Here is a 27,120-nt window from a genome sequence, read left to right as displayed (position 1 = left end):
CCAACAGGCTGGAAATCAACTCTAGGGAATGTGTAGAGAAGCAGGGACTCAGCTAGGTACTCTCATAGTCACCCTAATGAGAGATGGCGAGGCCTGGACAAAGGTGGCAACATTTGTGAGAGTCTAGAAACATTTTCAAGGATAGTAGAAAGGCTGGTGACTCTAGATTTCGCTAATGACTTGTGCCTCAGACTCACTTCCCTGGGGTAGCATGGGGCACAAAAACATGAAAGAAAGAAAAAAAGTTCCAGTTCCTGAAATAATTGCTGAGGAAGAAATGGGAAAATCTCTTACAAGGCAGGGTCTGCAGTGCACGTATACCCATCCTACATGGTGGGTATTCAGGAGAAGGTGGAGGAGAGTTTGGAAGGGACAATTGAGCGCAAAGGGGACAACTGCTCATCATCAAGGAGCTGAGGTCCATAAAGGAGGAGATTTAAACAATGAAGTATCACCCTGAGAGGCAGCAGGGGAGGTGAAGTCAGCAGGGTCAACCAGGTTTCAGCTGGGGGAAGGAGATGAGAAGATTATTTAGGAAGAAGTTTGTATGAGGGGAGAATTTGAGGATGGTCCATGAACCCAAGAGCACAGTGGGAAGAGTCAGAGACAAAAGGAATTGGAATAGGGTGGTTAGAAGATTAAAGAGCCGTGTGGGGATAGGGGCCCAGTTTTCATGGAAACCCGGTGTTCAGACTCCTGGAGGAGACAGAGGTGAGCAGGAACAGGGTGGTAGCATCTGGAGTGAAGTTGAGTGACCAATTCAAGATGGCTATTCTGGGACTGCCCGATAAATGTCCTCACCATAGAGCACAATAGCTGCTTCAGGGAACTAGCGATGTGACCATGGATAAGTCACTGGACCTCTCTGAGCCTCAGTTGGCTTGGTTTAAAGTGGTGATAAAACCTCTAGTTGAGATGGCAGTTTTGTAAACAAATGCAGTGACCTATAAGAAAGCCCAGCCCAGTGCCTACCAGTCTAGTGAGCAGCCAATCAAAAAACCATTAGTCTTTTGAGACAGCCCCATGTCCTTTGATTCTGGGACTAGACCAGTTGGGAGGTGTATTCGTGCAGTCCTCCTGGGTTAATTCCATGCAAATCTATGCTGCTCCTGTGGTCACCAGGGCAGAGGCATGTAAGAGCACAGTGGTGAGGACCATACATACCTGGAGAGGGAAAATTCACACTTTAATGTTGGACCTCTCTGGGACCTGAAAGAGACCTTTTGCTTCAAAGCCCGTGTGTCAAAGTGTTGGTGTTTTCAGCCATTAACGTAACATTAAGGTCAATGTGTGCAAATAAGAGAAAAGCTAAGACTTGAAATTGTCTTTAAAAAAAAAAACAAAAATAGCACGAAGGTAGACTTATGCTCCTGAAAAGTCTAGGAACAGCTTCAGGCATGGCTGAATCCAGGGCCCTAACCAAGTTATCAGGGTCCATTTTCTCTCTGTTTCTAGCCTCTACCTGTGGCTAGTTTCATTCTCAGGCTTAGTTTCATTCTTAGGCTGCCATAATAAAATACCATAGATTGGTTGGCACAAACAATAGATACTTATTTTTCACAATTCCAGAGATGGGAAAGTCTGAGATCAAGGTGCTGCCAGGAGGTTTCCTTCTGAAGCCTCTTCTCTTGGCTTGTCCGTAGACATCATCTTTCGTGTGTTTGAATGACAAAGAGAGAGAGGAGCCCTGGTGTTCCTTATAAGGGCACTAATCCCATCGTGGACTCCACCCTCATGACCTCATCTAAACCTAATAGGCTCCTAATGCCATCACATTGGGGGTTAAGGGCTTCCGCATATGAATTTGGGGGGAGGGGTACATAGACATTTAGTCCATAACGAGCCAGGTTTGTTGGCTTGATTGTTTTGTTGGTGATGACAAGGCTACCAGCAGCATAAAACTTCCATCCTCAGAGAGCAAGTGGAAGATTGAGCGCCTCTCTTTCAAGCTCAGCAAAGTTCCCTAAAGTGTCTCTTTGCAGCTCTGACTGGATGGATCATTGACCCATCCATGAAATAATCACAGTGGCCCCTGGGGTGTATAGTGCTCTGGTTTAACAGGTTATGAGCCTCCATTCTGGGCCAGGCTGAGGGGAAACTGAGCCCAGACTCACAGAGGCAAGAAGCCCAGAAAGGTTGAATGTTCCAATGACAAGCAATTAACCTTTGCCAGATAAAGGACAGATGAAAGCTACGGACACTAAGAAACAAATAGACCCCCCTCCAGCAATGATTATGAAGAAGTTTGATGAGGAGAGACCCTGCAAAAATGGAATTTATTTCTCTAAAAACTGTATTCATTCTTTCTCATTTAAACTTCAACCACCTTCAAAGTACTCTCCATTTGATGCAACACACCTATCAAGACACTTTTTCCGCTGCTCAAAACTGTTTTAGAACTCATCTGTTTTGATGCCTTTTAGTACTTCTGGCACTTTTTGTTTCACCTTCTCCACATCGGCAAAGTGTTTCCCTTCGAGGACACTTTTCATCCAGGAAAACCAAAAAAAAGTCGATAGAGGCGAAATCTGGTGATCTGGCGAGATCTATTTTTGGTCAAAAACTGCCGAACGCAGCGCAGTTTGGGCAAATGTGCTTGCAAATTGCTCGTCATGAAATGGGCAAACGTGTTGAAAGAATCCCCCCCAAAATTCACTGAAGCCAAACTCAGATTCTCACAGTCATGCTAGATAGTACGCTGATGCCGATGGGTTCCTAGAACACTTGCCTAGCAAGGAATACCTATACCACGAGGGGCCTGCCCTCCAAAAAATAATTCTGGGTTTTTGGGGATCCCCCCTTCATAAGTCATCAAAACTGAGATCAATGGGGACTTCCAGGGTCAGTCAAATAATGCTCAGGTGATTTTTAGAGGGCTATCAAATTCTTGACGAGTACAGAGGAAATGGGTGTCTACTGGTTGTTCCTGGTAGCTCATTTTTACTTTATTTTATTTATTTATTTATTTATTTATTTATTTATTTATTTATTTATTTTTTGAGTTGGAGTCTCACTCCATCGCCCAGACTGGAGTGCAGTGGCCGCTCCCGGCCACCGCAGCCTCGACCTGCTGGGCTCCGGCGATCCCTTCTGCCTCAGCCTTCCAAGTAGCCGGAATTACAGGCATGCGCTACCACGCCCGGCTGATTTTTTGATTTATTGTAGAGATGAGGTCTCGCTGCCCAGGCGGGTCTCGAACCCGCGGGCTCAGGCCATCCACTCACCTCAGCCGCCCAAAGGCGCGGGATGACAGGCTGAGCCACCGAGCCCGGCTCATTTTTACTTTAAATAAAACAATTCGTAAACCCATGACATTATTAACTCATGAGAGAAATAACCGGGGTAGAGGGTTCCTAGAGTGATATCCAAATAGGACAAATCTGCCCACAGTGCTTGGCCTTGCCGCTCTGTCATGACTCCGTCCCTCTTCCCAGGCCTGCCCTGCTGTCACTCTGTGCCAGGCAAGCTGCCTTGGCCCTTTCAGCCCCCGCAAAGGTGCACACAACTGTCGGGGTCCCTAGTTCCCCCTGCACGGCAGCATCAACCTCCCTGGCTAAACTCTGCAGAGTGTCTGAGTCTCTGCATCCACCTCCTGTCTCCAGCACCTGGCAGAGAAGGATATCGTGAAATCCTTGCGGCTGGGATTTCAGGGAAAGTCAGAAGAGTAAGTGCTGCGTCATCTGATATCCACCACCAAGAGGGAGTGAGAAGGGCCACAGGGAATGCTGTGTGGGTCTAATGAACTCCTTGCTATGGTGCTCCCGAGAATTTGGACTTCCCAGATCTTTTGTGCTGTTGTTATAAAAGCAGCAGACCGTGCATCAACAGAGAAATTCCGGAGTTATGCCGTCAACTTTATGATCTTGCAAGGAGAGAATCAGACCGAGTGGGGGGAAAGCTATATTCGATCAGCTGCTCGCTGACAGAAGAATTGATTGAGACTGGATTTTTTTTCCTTAGAAAGGAACTATAGTAGCACCAGCCTGGTAGATGATAAGAAAGAAAATAGAGATGAAAATTCATGTTCAACATGAGGTGCTCCCCAAACACATTAGGATCTAGGAATGTGGAGGAAAGCTCGGTTGTCCTAGGAGACACGTTAAAAATGAGAGCCCAACAGACTCCAGTCTTGCAGAGACAAAGCAGAGTGGAGACATCCCTCGTGGCTTCAAAGAGGCTGGATCAAAACTGGACAGGCAAGGATCTACTTTCAAGGATCATTTCTGTAGTTCATTGCTAGAGAGCTCTCTCTGAATGCTTAGAGCATCGAGAAGGGGCATGACATTCCCTCCTGAGCATGAAGCCAGCTCCTGGCATGGCTTGGTGGCAACCATCATTCTCCATTGATGACCATTCTTGTTTTACTCCTGGGGAACAGGAGGGAAAGGACATATTCTGAATGGGGGGGGGGGGTGGACAGACAAGGAAAAACTCTGTCCTGGAATAGCGAAGAGGAGAGGGAGCCAAACAAGTTGCCCTTCATTATTTAAAGCTTGAAGGGGAAAAGGCATAAAGATCCCAGGGGAAAGGAACATGATAGAGGAAACGGCTCTCAAATGGAAGGAGGGAAGTGCATCATGGAAAACAGGCCCTAAAAACGGGTTCAGCCGTGGAGTTTATCCTTACGTTAAAATGACTCCAAGTCACAGGCAAAGTTGAGGCCATGCGTTAAGTTTGTCTCGTATCATTTGTCTCCCCCGTGATACACCACCCCCAGTTGGCATGGTTTGGGTGCAGTTGTCATGACTCTCCTCTCCCTTTTACGTCGAGTGAGTGAGCCAGTGAGCGTCACACTGAACATCAGATACTCCACAACCCTGTGGGGCACAGACATCAATCTGTCGCATAGGTGGAGAGAGTTGGAGGAACCCCAGCTAGGAGGAGACAGCCACAGCACACTCCTGTGGGAGCATCGAAATGAAACAGCCATGATGTCCCCCATCTTCTGAGCTTGTTCATTAATGCCACATGTCTGTTCCCTTCAGGTCTCCGGCTGGAGCATGACGTCCTGGAGGGAAGAGGTTGTCTTTCCCTTACTTTTCTGGTGCTCTGCTCTACCCTCTCAGCCCTGACTTGGGCGTCTAGCATGACGAGTCATGTGGGCTCACTCAGACGGAGTGAGCCACGCGGTTTCCCATCACCTGCAGGCATGGAGGTTAAAATTAGGCTGAATCTCTTGAGGACTCACCTGTGCTTTAACAGATTCGCGCTGAGTTCACATGCTAGGTGAGGAAATGGTATCTAGAGTCAAAGATGAGAGATTGGATGGAGTAACAGTTATTTCCTTTTTAAATGGGGTTGGTGACACCAGGGCACAAGGTGTGCACACATTCGTATGCACGTGTGCACATGCGCATTTGCACACACATGTGCACCCACACGCTCTTACACGCCTCACCCACATGAGTACACACACCAGTGTGGTGGTGATGGTTGGGATAGGTCATACCTTATCTTGCATCATTACAATCTCTGCTTTCACCAGGGCAGGGACGGTGTCATTGTCACAGTTGTACAGAACAGCTAAGGCTTAGCATCCTTAGGGGTCTGGTCCAGTATGATACTGCAGCTCAAAGCTCATTCTCCTGTACCTCCAACCCTCTACCCAACATTGCAATTTTCACCTTGAAGTTGCTGTACTCGCCTAGTCCTTTGCCACATTCCCAAGTTCACCAGACACCTGCTCAGCTTGAGGGAGCGAGGTCTCTCCCACATTTAGATAGAGCTTTTGTGTATTCTCATAGGGAATTTTTTTTTAAGTTTATTTACTTATTGCAATACTTTCAGGGGTACAAATAGCTTTTGGTTACGTGGACAAATTGAATAGTGGCAAAGAAGTCTGGACTCGTAGGGAAATTTATATATTTTCGTGGGGTGATCACAAAAGCCACAAGCAGATGTTATTTTCTTTTTTTTTCTTTTCTTTTCTTTTTTTTTTTGAGTTGGAGTTTCACTCTGTCACCCAGACTGTAGTGTATGGCCACTCCCGGCCACTGCAGTATTGACCTGCTGGGCTCCAGTGATCCTTCTGCCTCAGCCTTCCAAGTAGCTGGAACTACAGGTGCGCGCTACCACACCCAGCTAATTTTTGATTTATTGTAGAGATGAGGTCTCGCCAAGCTGCCCAGGCGGGTCTCAAACCCACAAGCTCAGGCAATCCACTCACCTCAGCCTCCCAAAGTGCTGGGATTACAGGCTGTTATACTACTTGGTTTATAGGTAAGAAGCAGAGGCCGTGAAAGTGGCTTCCCCACGGTCTCTCAGTAATAATGGGCAAAAGTCCACCTAACACCCGAGTCTGGCTGACTCTCAGTTCCATATTTGTTCCACTAAACCTCTTGTACCATTTGGATTTCACCTTCTTTTTCAGCCCCACCTTCCTGCTCCCTGAAGTCACCCTATTCCTACCACACTATTCTAGCTGTTTCCAGAGTATGCCCCACACATGTCTTGCTGGCTTCATCCTTGCTATCCCTCTGCCTGGGACACACCTCTCCCTACACTTCCCTTTTGGCCTTTGGGAGGTATTTATCAAGTCCCAACTCTAATGATGCCTCCTTCATAAAGCTACCCTTGGTCTCCCAACCTTACCATCACGTATTTTTTTCTCATGCATTGCAGTTCCTGGAGCATAGCAGGTATTTCGCAAATATTTGTCTGCATCCTATCTTCAGACGCCTGTTTTTTCTTGTCCCATTCACAGGTGATTGCCTTACCTTGTTCTACCTCTGTCTACCCTGTTGTAAGAGGCTGCGGGATGAAGAACATTTCTGGAACATTTCTTGTAGCTCCAACTACAGGCTTTAGATTTTGAGAGGCAGCACACAATGCTTTTAAAACTTCACTTAAATAAAAAATAGTACAATGGGAGATTATTTGGTACCTGAATAAGTACACACATTATTGTGTTCCTTTAAAGTTTGGCATTGATTTTATTTGTGTACTATGAAGTTTACCACACCAAATTTTATCTGGTACAAACAAATATAGTACAAAATGCAAGCATGCTTCTTACCCCCATACCATTTTTAAATAGTCATCAATTTATTTTTCAAAGGATAGAATTGACTGGTGTGATTGCCCATGGCATCAGGGATAATCACTGTAAGGAAAATAATAGTTTGCAATGTAGCCATCAGGGCAAACACAACCCTTGTAAAAAATAAGTGCTTGATCCATAGTATTGAATTGGTGTATTTGAAGAAATCTGGTCAGAAATTTCAGCTGAGAAATTAAAAGGAGAAAAGACTCTTAGGAGGAAAACAAGACAGAGGGAGAGAGGTGAGGACTGTGAGATGAGCTGCAGCCTCCCAGCAGGGCCAGACCCCAGCCTGAGGATGCTGTGTGTTTGCCATGACTCTGGCACCTCTCATCTTGACTCTGGTTTTCACTAACCTGGAAGGATACGGTTTTCCCCTCCCTAGCAGCTCAGCCTAAGTGGCCCACAGCCGAATGGTCTAATGCCCTAAAACTCAGGCACCTGGAAGTGGCCTTGCCTTCACCTTGCTGTCTGCTAGACCAGAGTCCTAAGAAAGCAGAGACCAGGGGCCCCCACATGGCTGTGTCCTAGAACCTGGCACGTGACAGACACTCAGTGAATAGCATGCAATGAATATGTTCTACCCATCAGTCAAGTGGTCAATAAACCTTAATCCTGGCCAGTTCACATTTTTAAAACATCTTTAAAGTGCAGTTGATTGCATTAAGGGAGAACTTGGCATAAAGTAGAGGTAAAACGAATCTGACCTTAACCTTTGCTCTTGGACTGTTTGCTCTCTCAACTTGTCGGACTCTCCCTGGCTTCCCTACAACCCTCTGGCCATGTATCTCTAGCCAGCCTTCTGCAGTGCTCTCCTCTTCCTTTCTTCTTCTTCCTCCATGGAGATATTTGAACATCCCTGGTAAACATCCATGGGAACCACTCCTGGGTCAGGAGCCCATCTTGGCCATTTGCTGGAATATGGTCGAACAAGCCCATGAGTGAATGAGAGGCTTTGATGCTTAGACCACAAGGAGCCATGGTGGTTTTGCCAGGTTGCAACACCATGAAGGACACCCAAGGTCAAGTCTCACACCTCTCCCCAGCCCCCACTCTCACTCAGATCTCAAGATGTCTCAATTCAAACTCCTCTGGGTAGGTCCCCAGTCTGGCTCCCCACATGACCTCATGTGTATTAAAGGTCCACACCATCTCAGGCCTGTAAGGTTGACCCAGGGATCTTCCACTAACATGCCTGACCCACCCACCAGGCCCTGCGTGCCCTCCCTGTGGCATCTCTCTTATCCCTCTGTTCTTTTGCATTTCCCGTCACCTTCCTCATTCAGTCCTCACTCTTAGACGCCCTCCACTGTGCTTCCATGTCCACCTTTCCCTTGACAGTTATCTTACACATTCTAGAAGGTTACGTTTTAAAAATATTGTTTGATAATATAAGTTCTGCCACCCCACTGTACCCAAGCCTACCATGGCTCCTTATGGCTTGCATGCCAAAACCTCTCATTCACCCACATGCTTGTTCAACAATGTTCCTGGGTTCAAGACCCGCCTGGGCAACTTGGCGAGACCTCATCTCTACAATAAATCAAAAATTAGCCGGGTCTGGTAGTGCGCGCCTGTAGTTCCAGCTACTTGGAAGGCTGAGGCAGAAGGATCACCGGAGCCCAGCAAGTCGAGGCTGCGGTGGCCGGGAGCAGCCACTGCACTCCAGTCTGGGCAATTGAGTGAGACTCCAACTCAAAAAACAAAAAAGGTTTCCTAATCACTTACTCACCTATTGCTCACCTACTGATCTTGCCGGTCCTAACGCTGATGCTGAGAAAACCAAAAGAAATAAGGAAAATACGTCCTGGTGTGTAAAGGAGCCATATTATTTTACTACAATGTTGTAATTGGCATTAAGTAGACTGCACAAAACCAAACGAGAAGCTGCAGAAGGGTCCTAAATGCCAGGGATCCGAAAGGAAGAGTTGGCTAATCTGAGCCTCAAGGCTATGCGTCAGCCTCGAATGTCATCCCTAGTGACGTAGCAGAGGTCACTGACCATCCAGTGGAGGGCAAGTGACCAGGGTTGGGAGCCAGGCCTATCTGGGAAATCTTGGCTCTGCTGCCGACCAGCTGTGTGGCTGTGATAGTTCCGTGGGGCTGCCCTAACAAACTCACACAAACTGGGTGGCTTAAAACAGTAGAAATATATTCTCTTGCTGGTCTGGAGGTCAGAAGTCCAAAATCAAGGTGTCGGCAAGGTTGATTCCTACTGTCGACTCTTTGGGAGCATCCCTTCTACGCCTCTCTCCTAGCTTCTGGTGGCTTCTGGCAATTCATGGTGACCCTTGGCTTGTAGATGTGACATTCCCTTTTCTACCTTATCTTTGCTTGACTTTCTTCCTAGTGTCTTTGTGTGTATCCTCTTCGGTCTGTTATATGGTCACTTGTCATTCGATTTAGGGCTCACTGTAATATAGGATCTTGAGACCCTTAATTTAACTACATCCACAAAGACCCTTTTTTCAAATAAGGTTATGCTCACAGCTCCAGGGATTAGGACTTAAACATCTTTCAGGGGTGGGGGGAGAAACACGATTCAACCCCCTACAGTGACCTTGGAGCTTTCTTCATCGGTTTCCTCATTTGTGAAAGGGGCTTGTGTTATCTGCTTTACAGGATTGCAGTAAACATTAGAGAAAATAATGTATCTGAGAGCGTGGCTTATGGGGACGGGAAATGGTTGAGAGTGATGGATATGGAGTTTCTTTTCAGGGTGATGAAAATGTTCCGAATTAGGTAGTGTTGATGTTTGCACAACTCAGTGAAAATGCTAAACACCGTTGAACTGCACACTTTCAATGGGTGAACTTAATAATATGTGAACTATTTCTCAATAAAGCTGTAATTTTAAAAGGGAGTCTGACTCAGGGCAATCTCTTCATAAATCATAGCTGCTATTGTTATTATTGATGTTCCAGAAATAATTATTCTTATAGTCTTTTATAATAGTTTCACCTCTTACCTCTTATGTCATGCTTACCTACCCCAGTTATAAGTTACATTTGAAACAGGAACCATGGACAAGATGTCTTTGAATGTCTGGCCCATGTTCACAGTAGAGGAATAATGAATATTTGTTTTTATCATACCTGAGTAGTTCACATGGAAATTACTTATTGAAAATAAGCCCTCTGGTGCTTATGTGTTAACTAATATTGCTGTCATGACTCTTATCAAACATAGATGAGGTGGAATATTACTTTTAACCATGAGCTCTTCCAAAAAAAAAAAAAAAAAACCCTGAAATTAAATTTCATGCCAACTGCATTTCCAACGTATGACTGACAGCATGATATTGAGACCGAAAGTCTTTTTCCAGGAAATTCAATTAGCAGTTGAACGCTGAGCTAACCAGGATAATTTATATTTTCTAACCATTATCTTATTACAGGTAGTCAAAATTCATGTGCCACTATCATGCTTGCCTGGGTGCAGTAAGAAAAATCATAAAAAGAACAACAATGTAAAGCAGCATGATTGCCTGATGCACCATTGCTGTGGAGATTAAAAATTGAATTTTCAGAAGGACAAAAACTTTTGTGGAGAAAATATAGGTCTCCCAAGTCCTCTCTTTGAAAGCTAACAAAATCATCTTTAAATTTTAATAGATTTCTCTGTTTCCATTCAAAGAAAAACAATAGGACTTTGCATTTTAAAGGATGGCTGCAGTCTTCAAAGTAGCAACCCTGTCTCTTGGACCACTTTCTTTTTCAGTGCTGCTTCCATCACGCTTGTCACAGTTCTGGGCTCCTTGCCCCTGTCCTGGGACCCTTGTGCCTCTTAAAACTGAACAGGGGGAGGCAGGTGAGCATGCAGGTCGAGATGTCCACACCTTAGACACACAGATGTGGATTAGGTCCTCAGCTCTGTCACCTGTGTGCCTTGAACAGGAGGGATAATGACTGGAACTGCCACTGTATCAGGGTCAGTGGAGTAATAAGTAGACCGAGCACAGCCTGGGGCCTAGAGCCTAGGAAGAGTGCTATAAAAAAATGGGGCCCTTTCACCCCTGATGTAGCAGGAAAAACAGAGAGATCGTGACACCGAGACTATTATAGGAAGTGGCACTTTATTACACTGGCTAGCACAGCTGGCTCAATTGAACTAATGCGTCCAAACCAAGCACCCCAGAACAGGTGACCTGGGGTCTTATACCCTTGTTTAGGTAAGGGAGGGGGTCGTGTTGAGTGATTACATATTTCCTTTGGAATCTTACAAGGTTGTACTCAGCAAAATCAGATTTTTCAAAGAACAATTTTGGATAAGTCTGTGAATTAGCCACTCTTTTTGCATATCCATTAAATGGCTAGTCTTTGGGCCATTTGGCCTTTCCCAAACAAAACCTGCCTGGGGTCTTTAAAGTTGCAACTTGCCTTTCAAAAGGAAATACCTTTAACTGCTATCAACTCCTTTCCTGCCCTGGGCTAGTGATTGCCATGAGGCCACCTGCTGATCCTGAACCAGCTACGTGTTTCTGTGTTTATTCGCTCAATCATACAAGAAATATATTTGACCATTTGCTGCATCCTGCCACACTGAAACCCCTCGTCCCATGTATCTTAGTGCTGTCTTGTCTATTAGAGTACAAGCATTAGTTAGAAATCTAAGTTTTTTTTCACAAAGAACAATTCGAAATATAGAGCTGCAAGCCACCCCACAGAGTTGATGATCAAAGTAATACCTGAATGATCTACTCAGAACTTGGCTCAGAACTTGGCCTCCGCCTTCCATGATGGCTGGCCTGGCATCCTCCACACCCTCCTTCTGTCTCTCTAGAGAATGGACAGTCTTTTCTTTCCCAAACATTGGAGATTTCTCTCCCTACTCACCCAAGGGGGGAACAAAAACTACGTTCAAAGTCTGCTGGATTTAAATTCCATACTCTGAGATCCTTCCAACTTTAAGTTTACCAATAAGTATCTATGACATTCAGCTTAAAACAAATCACATCCACTTATCTATCTCAGGGCCAGTCAGGGCTCTGAGAACGTCAAAATTCTACATCTTAAAAACTGAATGCTTGAATTTTGTGTCCACTGTTGTTTCCAGCAATCTTTAGAGCTAAATGATTAATTATACCCAAGACAGTCCAAAGCAATTACTTAATTAGCTGTATTATAGGCTGCCAATTGTTTGCTGTGAAGGAAAGGCCTTTACCCTGGTTTCTCAACATCTGGCCTTTGGATGGCTTAAAAGATAAAAGGAGATATGAGAACATTTTTATGACTAAACTACAATTTCTAGAAATTTTCCACTAAGTAGAAAAACTTTTTCAGTAATTCGCTTCTCATGATTAGAACGTGGTGATATGTTTTACTGTAAGGGTTCAGTGTACTTGGATCCAATGTAAAATAGAAAATGTTGCAATGTAAAATGAGATGCTGGTGCAACATTTTTAGGGCAGAAAAGTCGGTTTTCTAGCAAACCTATATTTCCCCTTCAATTGTATTTATTTCCACTTTTTCCTTGCCTATTTTTAAAAGTTTTCTTTCTTAATTTAGGCTTTTAAAAATCAACTTCGATAAACAAACAAACAAAAATTCCCCATTATCTATCCTAAAGTTAGAAATCTAAGTTTTATTTCACAAGCAACAACTAAAAGAAAGAGCCGCAGGCCACCCCACAGAGTTGATGACCAAAGTAATACCCGAATGATCTACTCATTGACACTAGTTTTGGGGGAAAGCAAACAGCTACATGTAATGACTTTCCATTTGTCTGGCCTTTGGAGGACTGAAAAGGTACATTTTCATGAATGGGTAACAATTTCTAGAAATTTGAGATTTGAAAATATCCAAAAATGTTTCAATGACTTCAAGCACGTTGGACTCTCCCATCTCTGAACACTTAAGTGTTAATGATCCTTGGTAGTGTACAACTTAGCACTCAAATGAACTATAATTGTCCCATGTGTCTTGGTGCTGTCTTGTCTGTTAGAGTACAGGCAGCCTGGCCATGATATATCTGTTTCTTCCATTGCCCGTAACACCTCATAAAATGGATCAGTGAAATAAACCAGTTGAATAATGACGAATTGATTATCATGTATTTGCTCACCGGCTGTATTCAGAATTGATACTTGAGTAACTAGAACCTCTTCCTTTTGAGTATTAAAATATTATCAATCTAGTAAAGTTTAAGAGTGGTTAAATATCAGTGAGCATAGGATGCGTGAATGAGACTGAACAAATAGTTGAGCAATAATGAATGACACAGGAACACATCACACAGTCCCTCCTTGGGAAACAAGCTTGGATTGTCTGAGAAAACCCAACGGAATATGTAACTTTATCAGCTATTCCTTAAAGGGTATACTCAGACCCTTGGGTTGCTGCAATATAAATTATGTATTCGAACTAACACTCTAAACCTGTAGTCCATGGACCTCATCCTCTGTTCCAAATAATAGTTTGAAACTTTTTGTGTACACTGGGGCTCAGAAACGGATACCTTGGAATATGGTGCTTTGACATGTTGAACTAAAGCTTTCTGTCTCTCCCAAAGCACAGGATGAAGTTATCCTCTGAGGTTCCCCTATCTGCCTAAAGTTTATACCCTTCAAAAAAGAAAACAATTACCTCTGGTCTCTCCCTTGAGTTTTCATTATCTAAAGTCAAATCGTGGGAAGAAAGACTGAAGTCTCTCAACACACCTGGCCAGACTTTTGTCATAAACCACTGTCTGCTCTGCCAGCCCAGTAGACTTTGTCCCAGGCCACTGTACATTCTCCAAGTCCATTGAATTCCCCTAAAAATTATGTACTACCCCTTAAATGTCATCCATACTTCTCCATCTCTCTTTCCCCTAGAGGGTATATAACTATCTATGCACCATTGGGTTATTGGGTAATCATTATCCTATGATTTTCCTGTGCTATGCGCGTTAAAATAACTTTGGATGCCTTTTCTCCTATTAATCTGCCTTTTTTCCGCTGATTTTCAATGAACTTTCAGAGGGTGAAGGGGGAGTTTTCCCTGATCCCTGCACGTGTTTGCATTATTCTTGAAAGATTCTAAAGAAGTTCACGTCTCAAAAAAGGTTATGGCCGCTGTGTTAGAAGTGCCCATTTACAGTTAGATAAATTTTGCACGAAAATTTTGTGTGTTTCTAAAATGGAGACATTGGCCGGGCTCGGTGGCTCAGCCTGTCATCCCAGCACTTTGGGTGGCCAAGGCAAGTGGATTGCCTGAGCCCACAGGTTCGAGACTCGCTTGGGCAACTTGGTGAGGCCTCATCTCTACGATAAATCAAAAATTAGCCGGGCGTGGTAGCTCACGCCTGTAGTTCCAGCTACTTGGAAGGCTGAGGCGGAAGGATTGCCGGAGCCCCCAGCAGGTTGAGGCTGCGGTGGCCGGGAGGGTGCCACTGCACTCCAGTCTGGGTGACAGAGTGAGACCCCAACTCAAAGAAAATAATGATAAAATAAAATGGAGACATTGTGATCTCCTTAAATAATGTAAGGGAACTCTTAGAGTTGCCAGTGTGCTGTTACCCAAATTGCCGTTCCTCCAAAGAAAACCTTTCGTTCAGCATCAGGAATCACCTTTTAAACATTTTACTACCCCATTTTGGCAAAGAGAGGAATGGAAACCAACCCACAGGCCATGGTTCCCATCACTTGAAGGAACCAGACACCTTTGGGCTAGTATTACTCGTTTCCAGGGAGCAGGACACAACCTCAGGTCCAAGCTCCAGAAGCTTAGAGATGTGTCACATTTCATTGGCTAACTGCCACCTTCTGACCATGCAAGTTCGAGTCTTTAGCAAATTTGTCCATTCGAGAAAATAATCGATACTTTTATTCCCACACCTAAAGGTTGACTCAAAGAGTTCATTCTTATTAATTGCCATTCCCAGAAGTGTATTTATGTTATTAATGCTATATTTCCTATTAGGGAGACCCAAACAACCAGTATTCCTATGGGCAGATGAGTTAACAAAATATTAGACTTTTCTGTAATTGTCCATCTTGGGAGTAGCTTATTAAGAGAAGCCTAATCCATGGATCTGCCCTTATTAATAAAAAAGAGAATTACTATCATTCAGGCACTGACTTCCAACCTCCAGTGGGCTTATAGTTTTACCTAGATGACATAGCAACCCTGAGAAGTAGGTACTACTAACCACACCTAACAGGTGAAGAAACCGAGGCTCAAAGAGATTAAGGAATCTAGCCAAGGTCACACAGCTAGTAAGTGGCCGTCTGAACCTCAAACCTTCAGCTGTGAGACTTGAGAGGCTACCTTCTTAGACTTGGGGCTGAACTCCTCCGATGCAATTTCTCAATTCTACAAAGAGCAGTCTACTGGACCCAGAGGCCAGACCTCCGCCTCCACAGAGCAGTTCTAACGCTTTGTGTATTTACATTGGTTCCCTTATTCATTCATTTCCCACAAACTAAATAAGCAAAATGTAAAAAATATAAATGTGAACTCATTCTTCTATCAATGTCCCATCAAATACTTGGGAAATATGGCTGATCAGGATAAATAATTAGATGTAGGAATTGTCCTTAAAATAAAAAAAATTCCCTTCTGAAACGTGTCTGCTAATTCAGATATATTTTCTAAGTAAACATCTTTTTCCTCATTTTTCTTCCCAGTCAAACACACACACACACACACACACACACACACACACACACACGGCAAAATGCAGTCCATTCTTTACCATAAAATATTTCAAACAAAAAAAAAAATCCTCAGACCTGCTTTTCAAAAGGAATCGATGAACATATGAGGCCCAGACATATCCTTATGATTAAAACCTGAGAATAAAAGCAAATTGGTATTTCTCCTTTCATTCTCTCTCATTAAGAGCTGTCTTAGCCAAAGACCAGAAGCCGGCCTTTTCAATTGTATGCTTTTTCTTATTTTTTTCAACAGGGGACTTATTATGTTTGGCAATGAAACATACATCTTAGAACCAATGGAAAATGCAACCGATAGATACAATCTCTTCCCAGGGAAGAATCCGAAGAGTATCTGGGGATCGTGTGGATCACATCATAACACGTCAGGCCTCGCCACAGATAACATGTTCCCGTCGTCCCCTCAAGCGTGGGCAAGAAGGGTAAGATGAATACCCGATCCCGTGTTCCTGGGGAAACTGGGGGCTCAAGCTGTGCATACCCCATACCAAGGCAGCTAGGGAAATTTTGCCATCTTGGTGCTTTGCCTGGGGGTTGGAAGTGCCCAGTGTATCTGGAGGCGGTTGACATCACGTAGTGGAATATTCCCATGTAGCCAAATCTCCATCATTGGATGGTAAAGGTCAGCCTCAGACTCATTAAAATATGCAGGATAAAGTCACATAGTTGGGGTTGGAGGATGACGGAATCACCATTCAAGGAATCTTCCGTGACCCTACTGTGGGCCTATACCCAGGGCTGGTCCTACCACACCGAGCAAGGCGAGAATGGAGTCTGCCCTATTCTCCAGCAACTCTTCTTCTACTGAAAAGAAAGGACACATAAAGGTTTTGATTATAATTTGCCCATACGCTTGTACATAGGTGAATTGAGTCTTTGTCCATGAAATATTGCTGAGGAGTCTTGCTTACCCTCAGAACAAGCTGTGATTACCTGTCCTGGTTCCCTCCTGGGACCGTGCAAGCAGTCTGTGCTTTTGGCCACCAGCCCCCAGATATGCTCATAAAAGTCTTCCTTTCTGCGGCAGCACTAGAAATAGTAGTTGCCCAAGGGAGTCTGAACCCAGATAGACTTTCTCCTTGACATATCTCATACAACACCATGAAATCTCCTCCCCAAACCGTGGCCGGTGCCTTTTCCCTCCGGTCGTATATGGGTGACACGGGCTGCAGTGGCGTTCTGTTAGCAAGGACAAAAGGTGATCCTTCTTCACGTTTGGCTAGGATCCTTTAACGTAAGTGAGTAAAACCAGATAGGAAATTATCAACCATGTCCCTCTTTTTCATCTCTGGATTTCCTTTTTCTCTTTTGACAAGAAATCAAGACAATTCACAGAGGTGATGTCATTTGTGCTTATATTTGACTGTCTGGGGACACACTCTTCAAAATTCCTGTTAACACATTTTGGTCTTTCCTAACTTTAATTTGAGTAGATTGCTGCTTAACACTCACTCAGCATTTGTGAATTTCAATGTTGGTTTACTCTAAATTATTTTTCTAAAGTTAAAAGAGAGGATTCTCTTAAATGACGCCTTCTCATTCTTAAAATTCTCCTCATACCTGTGGGTAGATGTCTGTTCCCTAAGCCCGCCCTTGACTGTATCAGTTCAGGACTTTTAACTCTAATTTTACATTCATTCTTTCAGTCCAGGTATTCTGCTTGTGTGACGCTCACTTCCTCTGTTTGCTAGTGTTCTTCTAAGATTTTTCTATGGCAGGTGTTTACAACCTCTTTTTTTTTTTCTGCCCCATCACAGGAGGGGTAAGAACTCTCTCATCAGGTATTGTGGCTCACCTTGACTTTGCTGCATTGCTGCTTGATGTGGAAGGCTGTGTCCTAATCCCAGGGAAGAGAGTTTGAAAATTATACCCCCCACCAACCTCTAGCACTACCAACTCAGGAGGGTTTTCATCCTGCACTTCCCCCCCACCCTTCTTAGAATGACAGATTTAAGAGTTGGAATCCCAATGGCCAGCCTCTGTGATCCCATGGCATGTTTATTTTTCTCTTCAAACACTTTTGCCTTTGATTCCAGACCTTGGCTAAGATGTTGTTAAGTTGTAGCTTACCAGTCATAGACAAGCAGAACATTTGCATTTTCTTTCCAGGCTCTTTTCTTTGAGTCCCTTGTTGAATGCATGGTATCCATGTGATGAGATTTATAACATGACACTCAGATATGTTTGCTGTTTCATTTCAAAGCACAGATTCAGTCTGTACTTACCAGCCATATTTTACTTCCTTTAACTTATGGCTCTCTAGAACTATGATTGCAATTTCCAGTCACTCTGACCTGTAGAGAAATGGAGAGAATGGGAATAGCGATGTTGTTTTGTTAATAATGCATTTTGAAGTTTAAATGAACCTTTAAATTGAAAAAGAAGCCATCAATGCCAGTCAACTCAGTTCTCCAAATTTCTCTCTAGAAATAGTTGTGATTGTTTTCATGGAAGAGAAAGCAACCTGGATTTAAAATGCATGAACATAATGAAAATGGGGCAAAAAATAATTTTCGAATAAGCGGAATGCTTGGAAATTGGAATTAAACAGAAGGCTGTCTTGGTTAGCACCTATGGTAAATATGAAAGGGACATTACCTGCCTTGCTTGTGCTGACTTTATTTTATGCTTTGAAAAGTCAATGCAACTGCAGCTAACTAATCTTGTTTATGCGGTGTTACAACTGCATGTGCTTTTTCCCAGCATTTTTCTGCCCCTGTTAAATGTTAACTATCACAAAGATTGGTTTGCACACTGTGATTTTTCTGCAGATGCTTGCATTTTTCTTCACCAAGCATCAGGAATAAATCTGTACTTAGGGTATAGACTGGCTATGATATAAACCCGAGCTATTGTTTGTCATTTTTACAAGGTTCTACATTAGGGTTTAGTGAGAGCTCAAGTTGCCCCTGTAAGGGCATCTAGGAGCAGATAACATAGTATTCAGCTCTGTCCTCTGATTTTGAACTCCAGCCTGAAGGTCTGTACCCCTCCGCTCACCCACAGCAGGCTCCTTCCCTCTCCATTGGCTAGTCATTCAAGAATGCAAACTAATTTTAACTTCAGCCTAAGCGAGCTATAAGGAAGGCAAAAGCAATAAATCTGCTGCTGGAGAAAATCACATAATACTTCCCAAAGGCAAATGTAAATTATTTTTGAATTGTCCTTTCTTTAGGGATTATCTGTGCCATTGTTCCTCTCTGTTAGTTTGGATAATTATGAGTCGAATATGCAAGTTGCTGCTTTCTCTGGAAAGAAACTTGTGCCCGGGCTACTGTGTACTTATAGGAGCAGGAGTCAGGGAGATACTTTGGTGTTTCCTCAAATGCAGCCATCCTGAAATGAACTGGTACTAACGCTTTTGTGTTTGCAGGCAGCCCATCATATTTGTGTAGCAGAAACCACAGCAGTGGTGGTAGTATAAATAATAACGGTGTTATATAGTATATGCAGAAACTAGCGATCGTTGACTGTCAGAAACTGGCCTGCACCATTTGAAAACTCATTCATTATGACAGGCGAGTTTCATTCCTCTCAGACGTAACCATCCTCACGTCCACACCTCACCACATCATGTTCTCTTACGGCCTTAGTTGTTCTTAAAGCTTGGGGGTAGAAAGAGAGGTAGCACATTTCCTTGGCCCTGGGCTTTGTATAATTATTCTTGTGAGCTGAGGCTAGGAATTTTCAGGTGTGGATTCCTAATGTTGATGAAAAATGCCAATGTCTATAAAATACTTAAGATGGTTTATTCTGAGCCAAATGTGAGTGACCTTAGGCTCATGACACCTGTCCCTAGGAAGTCCTGAGAGCGTGTACCCACCATGGCAGGCCATCTCCAAGCAAGGACTTGCAGGTTATAGGTGAACTCAAGATTGCCTGACTGAAAAGGAGTTAGCAGAAGTCAGGCCCTTATCTAAGGAACTTTAAATTCAGTAAAGGATATGTTCTATTGAGATAAGGGGACAGAAAAATCCCAAGTTTCTTAATATGTAGATGATGCCTCATAGGTGGCAAACTTCAGAGAGTATATAGGTAAGTATTCTGAAAGGTGTCCAGAGTCTGGGAGTCCCCAAGAGATAGCTTTACTAGGTCATAAAATACTTAGATTTTCCTTTTTTATTATGTGATGTCAAGCCAAAGTCAGTTAGGAAAGTAAACCACTGTATATAGGTGGAGTTACCAACAACAACAAAAAAACCCATCTCCTCCGGTCCCTTAGTTAGGAACTTGCAAGGTAGAGAAAAAAGGTGAGAGTTCAGTCCTCACTAGTGAGTCTTAAATTCATTAAAATTCTGGAAGAATAGCCGGGCTCAGCAGCTCAACCTGTGATCCCGCGCTTTGGGAGGCTGAGGTGAGTGGATTGCCTGAGCCCGCGGGTTCGAGACCCGCCTGGGCAGTGAGCCCTCATCTCTACAATAAATCAAAAAATCAGCCAGGCGTGGTAGCACGCGCCTGTGGTTCCAGCTACTCGGAAGGCTGAGGCGGAAGGATCGCCAGAGCCCAGCAGGTCGAGGCTGCGGTGGCTGGGAGCGTGCCACTGCCCTCCAGCCTGGGTGACAGAGTGAGACTCCAACTCAAAAAAAAAAAAAAAAAAAAAATTCTGGAAGAATAAATAACCGATCTCACTTGTGCCACTGTGGTGTTTTGGACTCCTTGTCAGCATTTCACATTTGTGCCCGTTCACGTTCAGGTTATCAGATTCAGCCCATTCTCCAGCATATTGTCTCTTTTTTAAAAAAAATTCTGCCAGCCTACATGTTAGCCAGGCCTCAGAGGCTGTATCCCAAGTGGATATGATCAGTGGGCATTGTCCCTACGCAAGTCATTGACAAAGATGGTAGAGACAATCTTCCACAGCTGAGATCAGGGCTCAACTTAAAAGTAATCTTCAAGTCCAACCTGGGCAACTTGGTGAGACTTTGTCTCTACAATTTAAAAAAAAAAAGGCCAGGCTCAGTGGCCTGTAATCCCAGCACTTTGGGAAACTGAGGCAAGTGGATTGCCTGAGCCTGCGAGTTCCAGACCCACCTGGGCAATTTGCCGAGACCTTGTCTCTACAATAAATCAAAAATTAGCCAGGCCTGGTAGCGCATGTCTATAGTTTCGGCTACTCGGGAGGCTGAGGTGGAAGGATCGCTGGAGCCCAGCAGGTCGAGGCTGTGGTGGCCGGGAGCACCCAGCCTGGGCGACAGAGTGAGACTCCAACTCAAAAAATAAAAAAATAAATAACCGGGCATAGTGTCACATGCCTGTAGTTCCAACTACTTGGAAGGCTAAGGCAGAAGGATCACTTGAGCCCAGCAGGTCAAGGTTGCGGTGGCCATGAGCATGCCACTGCACTCCAGCCTGAGACATAGCGTGAGACACTGATTCAAGAAAAGAAAAAAAGAAAAAACCTCAAAAAACAACCTTAGAGTCAAAGCCTAGAGCCTCGCTTGAGTAGATGAGTTTTCCTTGCTCAGAGGTAGATAAACCAAAATTTTGATTTGTTTAATTTGCTGATCTTGCCAACTACGGAAAACACCAGCCCCAGTTTCATGCTGTTTTGTTGCTATCTGCTTATTCGCCAGTTCAAATTTCCAGGTGTGGATTCCTAGTGTTGACGGAAGATGCCAGACTCTGTAAATATTTAAGACGGATGCAGGTCCCTGGTTGGAGATGGCCGCCAGGGTGGGCACACATTCTCAGGACATACTGGGGATGGGTGTCACAGGCCTTAGGTTGCTTACATCTGGCGCTGGCACAAGTCTGCCCAATGCCCATCATGACTGTCACAAACCATCACCAGCTCTCCCCTGGACAGCTGCACACCCTCTGGCTACACTCTCAGCTTCCAATATTGTCCCTTCAGAATCCGTTCTCCTTCCATCAACCAGAGTAATATTTTACAAATTTCCCATTCTAGGGCTCCCAAGCTCTTAGGTTACTACTAGAACACCGTTCAACCCCCTTGCTATGGCCGCTGCACCTTGCTCCTGTCTTCAGCCTTCTCTCATCTACTTCCCATCACTGGCTAGACGCCAGCCATCCTGCCTGCTGCTATAACACCCTAAGCTCTCGCCAGCCTCAGGACTTTTGTTGCTATTCCATCTACCTGAAACGCTGTTCCTGCAACTGCTTCTCATCCTTTAGATCTCAACTAACTCAGCCCCTCCAGCCGCCCAGCTTTATCCTGATTGCAGAACCCTGCTTGTTTCCTTTGTTGCACTTTTCACAGTCTGCGTTTTATTTTTGTTAATTCTATATTGTGTCCTCTTATCCTAACCCCTCACTAGAATGTGAACTTCAGGAGGGCAGGAATATTGGGTCTCTTGTCCATCCTGTACCCCCAGCACCAAAACATAGTGCGTAGCACTTAGAGAGCTCTCAGTAGATACCTTGGGATGAATTAATGCTATACAGATGCTCTGAACCACGAGAAGAAGGGATTGCACTGAGGATTTATTGTAGCCCGAATCTCAATTTGCTTTTCTAGCTTGTGTTCCCAGTGCCAGAGCTCTCACTGCAGGCTGTTTGAGGGATATCTCTCTCTGGGAACTTGGCTGCGATGACTTTGAGAGGCCAGGAATGGGCTCCCTCTTGAGCAAGACTTAAAAAAAAGCCTGTCTCCACCTTAGAACAGAGATTGTTGGGCCAATCTCAGAGGCTTATGTTCCTGTTTGGGAAAGGGCTTTTGTTTATAACCCAGAAAATGAAAAGTCAATCCAGCAACCAGTTTCAAAAGTTGCTCTCTAGATCACAAAATGAAAATACGATTCCTTTTTCTTTATTTTAAACTGGACAGCCCAAATAGGAGGTGATTTAAGCCTCTCTCTGTAGATGCAGCTAGTGGGAGAGGAACCTCTGTCTGTAGCTGTGAGCTGGCCACTCCACCCCCAACCCCCACCCCGTCGTCTTTTATTATTATGAGCTTAAACTTGTCTCTGAGCTTGTGATTCTCTGAATCCATGAGAAAATGTGGACTTCTCCGAAAACTTCAGAGACAGGAAAATTGTGTTCATGTGTTTGTTTTCATTAACTGGAATTGTGTATTTTCTCAATGATAACCCAAAGCCAGTTGGACACGTCCCCTGGACGTGTATCTCACCCCTCTGCAGACTGAAAAGTGTCAATGTCTAAACAAGAAGAGTTCGTCTGATGAGTTTTTCAACGGGAGATTAATTTTTTTTTTAATTTCTAGAGCTATTTTTTCCTGCATAATTAACTGAATTTATTAAGAGTTAATCAGGGAATTGTGGGCAAAAGAGCGATTTCTGCTTCTTTCACACCTCAGTAAGGAAAGGCGGTATGATCTTGACACTTTGAGAAGGTGTCTCATTTTGTGCACACCAGTGGGAAGCAGGGGGGCTAATTTTCTTTTATTTTATAAGTGGTACAGAGTTATCCCCATAAAGCATGCCTACAACTTATAGTTACAAGGCATGACAGTTTTCTCTTTTAACATTGTAAAAATATGAGAAATTATACCTATCATGCTGCTTTATTTTTTCTTCCTCCATGAGGTTTCCAGATTTCTTTAGGGACACCTAAATTCATGATTCAGCACAGCTGGGCAGCAAGGAGGAACACTGCTATAATACAAACATTTTTCTTGTAAAAATCTGTTTGGAAGATCCCGGACTGATGGGGATTTGTTTTATAAAAGATGTTTCCCTCAGGATTATGTGACTGGAAACCTGATTCAAAGCATACTTCAGTCTTTTTTCTTTTTTGCTTTTTTGCTTTCGTCTGAAAGAGTGGTTATAACGTGCAAGTTTTAAACTTCAAGCAGTATCTGTAGTTAACTCATAAACCAGCACTATCAGTCATCAGGACCAAAGACTAATTCAACCCCATTTCCTCTAACTGCATTTTATTGCAGAAACACAAGGCTTTGTTTTGTGTTTTTAATGTTTGCTTTTGGAGACCACCCTCCATGAATTGCTTTATTTCTCCTAAAAATGCCTTTGGGATTCTCCCAGTAATTCGCAGAAGAGTGTGAATGCCTTTTGTGAAAGTTTGATTGAAATGTAACCCACTGCAGAGGCTGTGTTTTCTGGAATGGGGTTCCTATTCCTGCTGCCTGAATCTTCTCTGTTCCTCCACCTTGGTATCTGATTTCCACGTTTTTCTCTACTATTTTGTTCTCACCCAATCCATTCTCTCCCATGACACTTCTCAGTCTTTTTTTTTTCTTTCTTAACACTGTTTCTTTATGTTCCTTTGTGTTTTTCCTCCTCATTCCACTTTCTCATCTCTCTGTTCCTCATCCTAGCTTTTTCTCCTTTTTCTCCAGACCACCCATCTTATGTTGCTTCTTACTAGATTCTTAAATAATCATTTTTAAATGATTATGCAGTCTGTTTAAAATATATTCTCAAGTCACAAAACAGGCATATTCAGACTATAAAGACAAAGGGAGCACCCATGATACGCTGAATTAATTTCTTCATCTTCCTTAATGACCTTTCAGTGGCTACCCGTGGCCTGAAATGAACAGCCTCTGACCAGCTCCTGCTCTAGAGAGTGTTTGTTTATGTGCTCGTTTCGTTTAATAATAATTTTGACTCCTGATCCAGCAATCCGTGATTCAGCAGGAAGGTCAAACTCCTTTCTGAGGATTTCCCTAGTGGAAATGGAAGCTGGTCACTCGTGAGAAGGTTTCACAAAAAGATTGATGGGGTCAGGGGTAAACCAACCTAGATGGGATAGAGGTGCGGGGGTCTGGTAGGGATGGTGAGATGGATTCTCAGAGTGGTTGGATTGAGAGACATCAAGAGTGTTCTGGAAGTCCCAGAGAGGCTTTAAGGGACATTAAATTATGTTTACTGTTGGCAGCATAAAAGGGAGACTCTCAAGATGACCAAGTATGTAGAGCTGGTTATCGTAGCAGACAACCGAGAGGTAAGAACTTTTTTAAATTTCTCAGATGGTTGGTTAAAAAAAAAAAGAAAAGAAAAGAAACGCTTAGCAAGTTATTACTTGGCTTAATTAACCTCATTTTCTGTGCACTCTTAAAAACATTGGAAACGATCCATTGAAAAAGTTGTCTTCTCTTAAAAGCACATAATATTTAAAAAGTAGCTGATATTATAAAACAATAGCAAAGCCCTGCAAGAAAAAAAAAAAAAACAGAGTTACTCTGTGGCTAAGCTCTCCAAACAAGGAGAATTATTGGGGTGGAGGGGGGGTATTGTGAATGGCTTTAGAGTGTATTCTAAAACATATTTGGGAAAAGTTTAGTTATGATCCAATGTGTCCTAATCAAAATGGGGGAATAAAGGAATGAATAAATGAATGCTACAGAGAAAACAGTCAAAAAAATCTTCTCTGAGGTATGGCTTGATATTACATTAGTTTTTTCTTTTAATTAACTTTGAATTCATTATTTTTTGATGATCATCTCTGTATTTATTGTTTCGTTGACGTATATGAATTAGGTGACATCGTCTCATAGGCTCATTCAACACACATGAAGGAAACAGGCTTGACAAGTTTTCAGAAAACTGTTTCCATTGTGGAAGGTTAGATTAGAGGGGAGAATGGGGAATTTGTTAACTTTTTATCCAATCTCCTATGTATTGTTTGACATGTTGCCATGAGCTGCTATTACTTTTACTTTTTAATTTGTATAAAACAAATATACAGAAAATTTCTCCGGAAGTTAAAATCAAGTTGATGATATGAAAAATGGCTTTGGACTGCCTTCTGGTTGTCTGTTTCTTCTTTGCCAAAACATGTCACTGCTTCCATCATTTATGAGGCTGGAAAAAATCACAGAAGTTGCTGTCTTGTGAATACTTGGCTTGGAGGAATTTCAGGGAGTTTCAGGGAGTCCCCAGACGGGAAAATTATTCGGCAGGATGCAAGCTCATCTCACCATAAACTGTGGCGGGTCCCTGATGGTTTGTAAAAGCCCAAGGCTTTGCATTTTCAGGAGCCGGGCTGATGAGATTTGACTGATATTCTTGCTGTTATTCATGCTGACATTAATATTGTTAAGTTTCAGAGGCAAGGAAAAGATCTGGAAAAAGTTAAGCAGCGATTAATAGAGATTGCTAATCACGTTGACAAGGTAAGTTCTTTTCTGAGTAATTAAACCACTCAAATCATGTAAATGTTTGGGAATGAGCTTGGAGGAATTAGGCACCTCATCTCTCTTAGTGAAGACCAAGTTCTGCCTCTGAGCCCTGGGCTGGAACTCAGAGTCTTCTGGCCTCTGTGCATGTGATTCCGGGATCCTGGGACAGCTTCAGGAGATGCCAAACCACAGCTGTCTGGACCATGGTAGCCTTTGGGACACATCCTCCTTCGGGCTCTCTTCTGGCCAGGTGGAGTCCCTTTGTGAAGGGATCTTGGACTCACTGCCAGTTAGATCAAGGACCCCTAGAGGGTACATCTGATACTTTTGAGAACTCCTGAGCTGGGCCTCACCCAGGACCCTATACCCCCGCGGTGGATCCCACAGGCTCCTTCAACCCATCTCCAATGTGTCCCTGGGGGGGGGGGGGACTTTCATTTACAAGGGATCATAGGCTCCACTGTCCTTTCAGAAAATGTCTTTCAGCTCCATCAGCTCTTGTAAAGTCCCCTACCGGCCTGGCTTGGTGGCTCAGCCTGTAATCCCAGCACTCCGGGAGGCCGAGGGGAGAGGATTGCCTAAGCCCGCAGGTTCGAGACCCACCCGGGCAACTCGACGAGACCTCGTCTCTACAGTAAGAATCAAAAATCAGCCGGGCTTGGTAGCGTGCGCCTATCGTTCCGGCTACTTGGACGGTTGAGGCAGAAGGATCACTGGAGCCCAGCAGGTAGAGGCTGCGGTGGCCAGGAGTGTGCCACTGCTCTCCAGCCTGGGTGACAGAGTGAGACTCCAACTCAAAAAATAAAATAAAATAAAAATCATTAATTAATTTTTTTTTAAAGAAAAGTCCCTTACACCAAGAGCAAGTAGGTTAGAAACTTACTTTTCACCTCTGTGGAAAGCAGTGTGGCAATTCCTAAAAGTTCTAAATATCAACCTCCCATATGACCCCGCAATCCCCCTACTGGGAATATACCCTGAAGAAATCAAGTCACTCTATAAAAAAGATACCTGCACACGTATGTTTATCGCAGCGTTGTTCACAATAGCAAGAACCTGGAAACAACCATGCTGCCCATCAAAAGAGGACTGGATTTAAAAAATGTGGTACATATACATGATGGCATACTACGCAGCCATAAAAAAGAACAAAATCATGAATTTCGCAGCAACCTGGAGGGAACTAGAGTCTATAATACTGAGTGACCTCTCACAGAAACAAAGATCCAAGTATCACATGTTCTCACTCATATAATGGACCTTGAACATTCAATGTAATACTATAAGAAAATGACTGACGGTACTGGGAAACTATGGGGGGGAGGGAGATGGGATTAACAGTCGCAAATATCTGTCTAGGGA

General features: G+C 43.6%; 1 protein-coding gene across 1 annotated transcript in view; it reads left to right on the top strand.

The window, feature by feature from the left end:
• ADAM12 (ADAM metallopeptidase domain 12) overlaps positions 1–27,120 on the top strand; it is a 332,164-nt gene that overhangs the window by 205,241 nt on the left and 99,803 nt on the right. Inside the window, exons 7-9 of the mRNA XM_021712307.1 lie at positions 15,931–16,117; positions 24,516–24,581; positions 25,681–25,752. Of these exons, the coding sequence (XP_021567982.1) occupies positions 15,931–16,117; positions 24,516–24,581; positions 25,681–25,752 (325 nt within the window). The remainder of the gene's footprint in view (positions 1–15,930; positions 16,118–24,515; positions 24,582–25,680; positions 25,753–27,120) is intronic.

This window comes from Carlito syrichta, unplaced genomic scaffold (genome assembly GCF_000164805.1).
Source record: "Carlito syrichta isolate Samal-C Ts95f unplaced genomic scaffold, Tarsius_syrichta-2.0.1 Scaffold303179, whole genome shotgun sequence".
Classification (NCBI taxonomy): Eukaryota; Metazoa; Chordata; class Mammalia; order Primates; family Tarsiidae; genus Carlito; species Carlito syrichta.
This window is presented reverse-complemented; position numbering and strand designations above follow the sequence as displayed.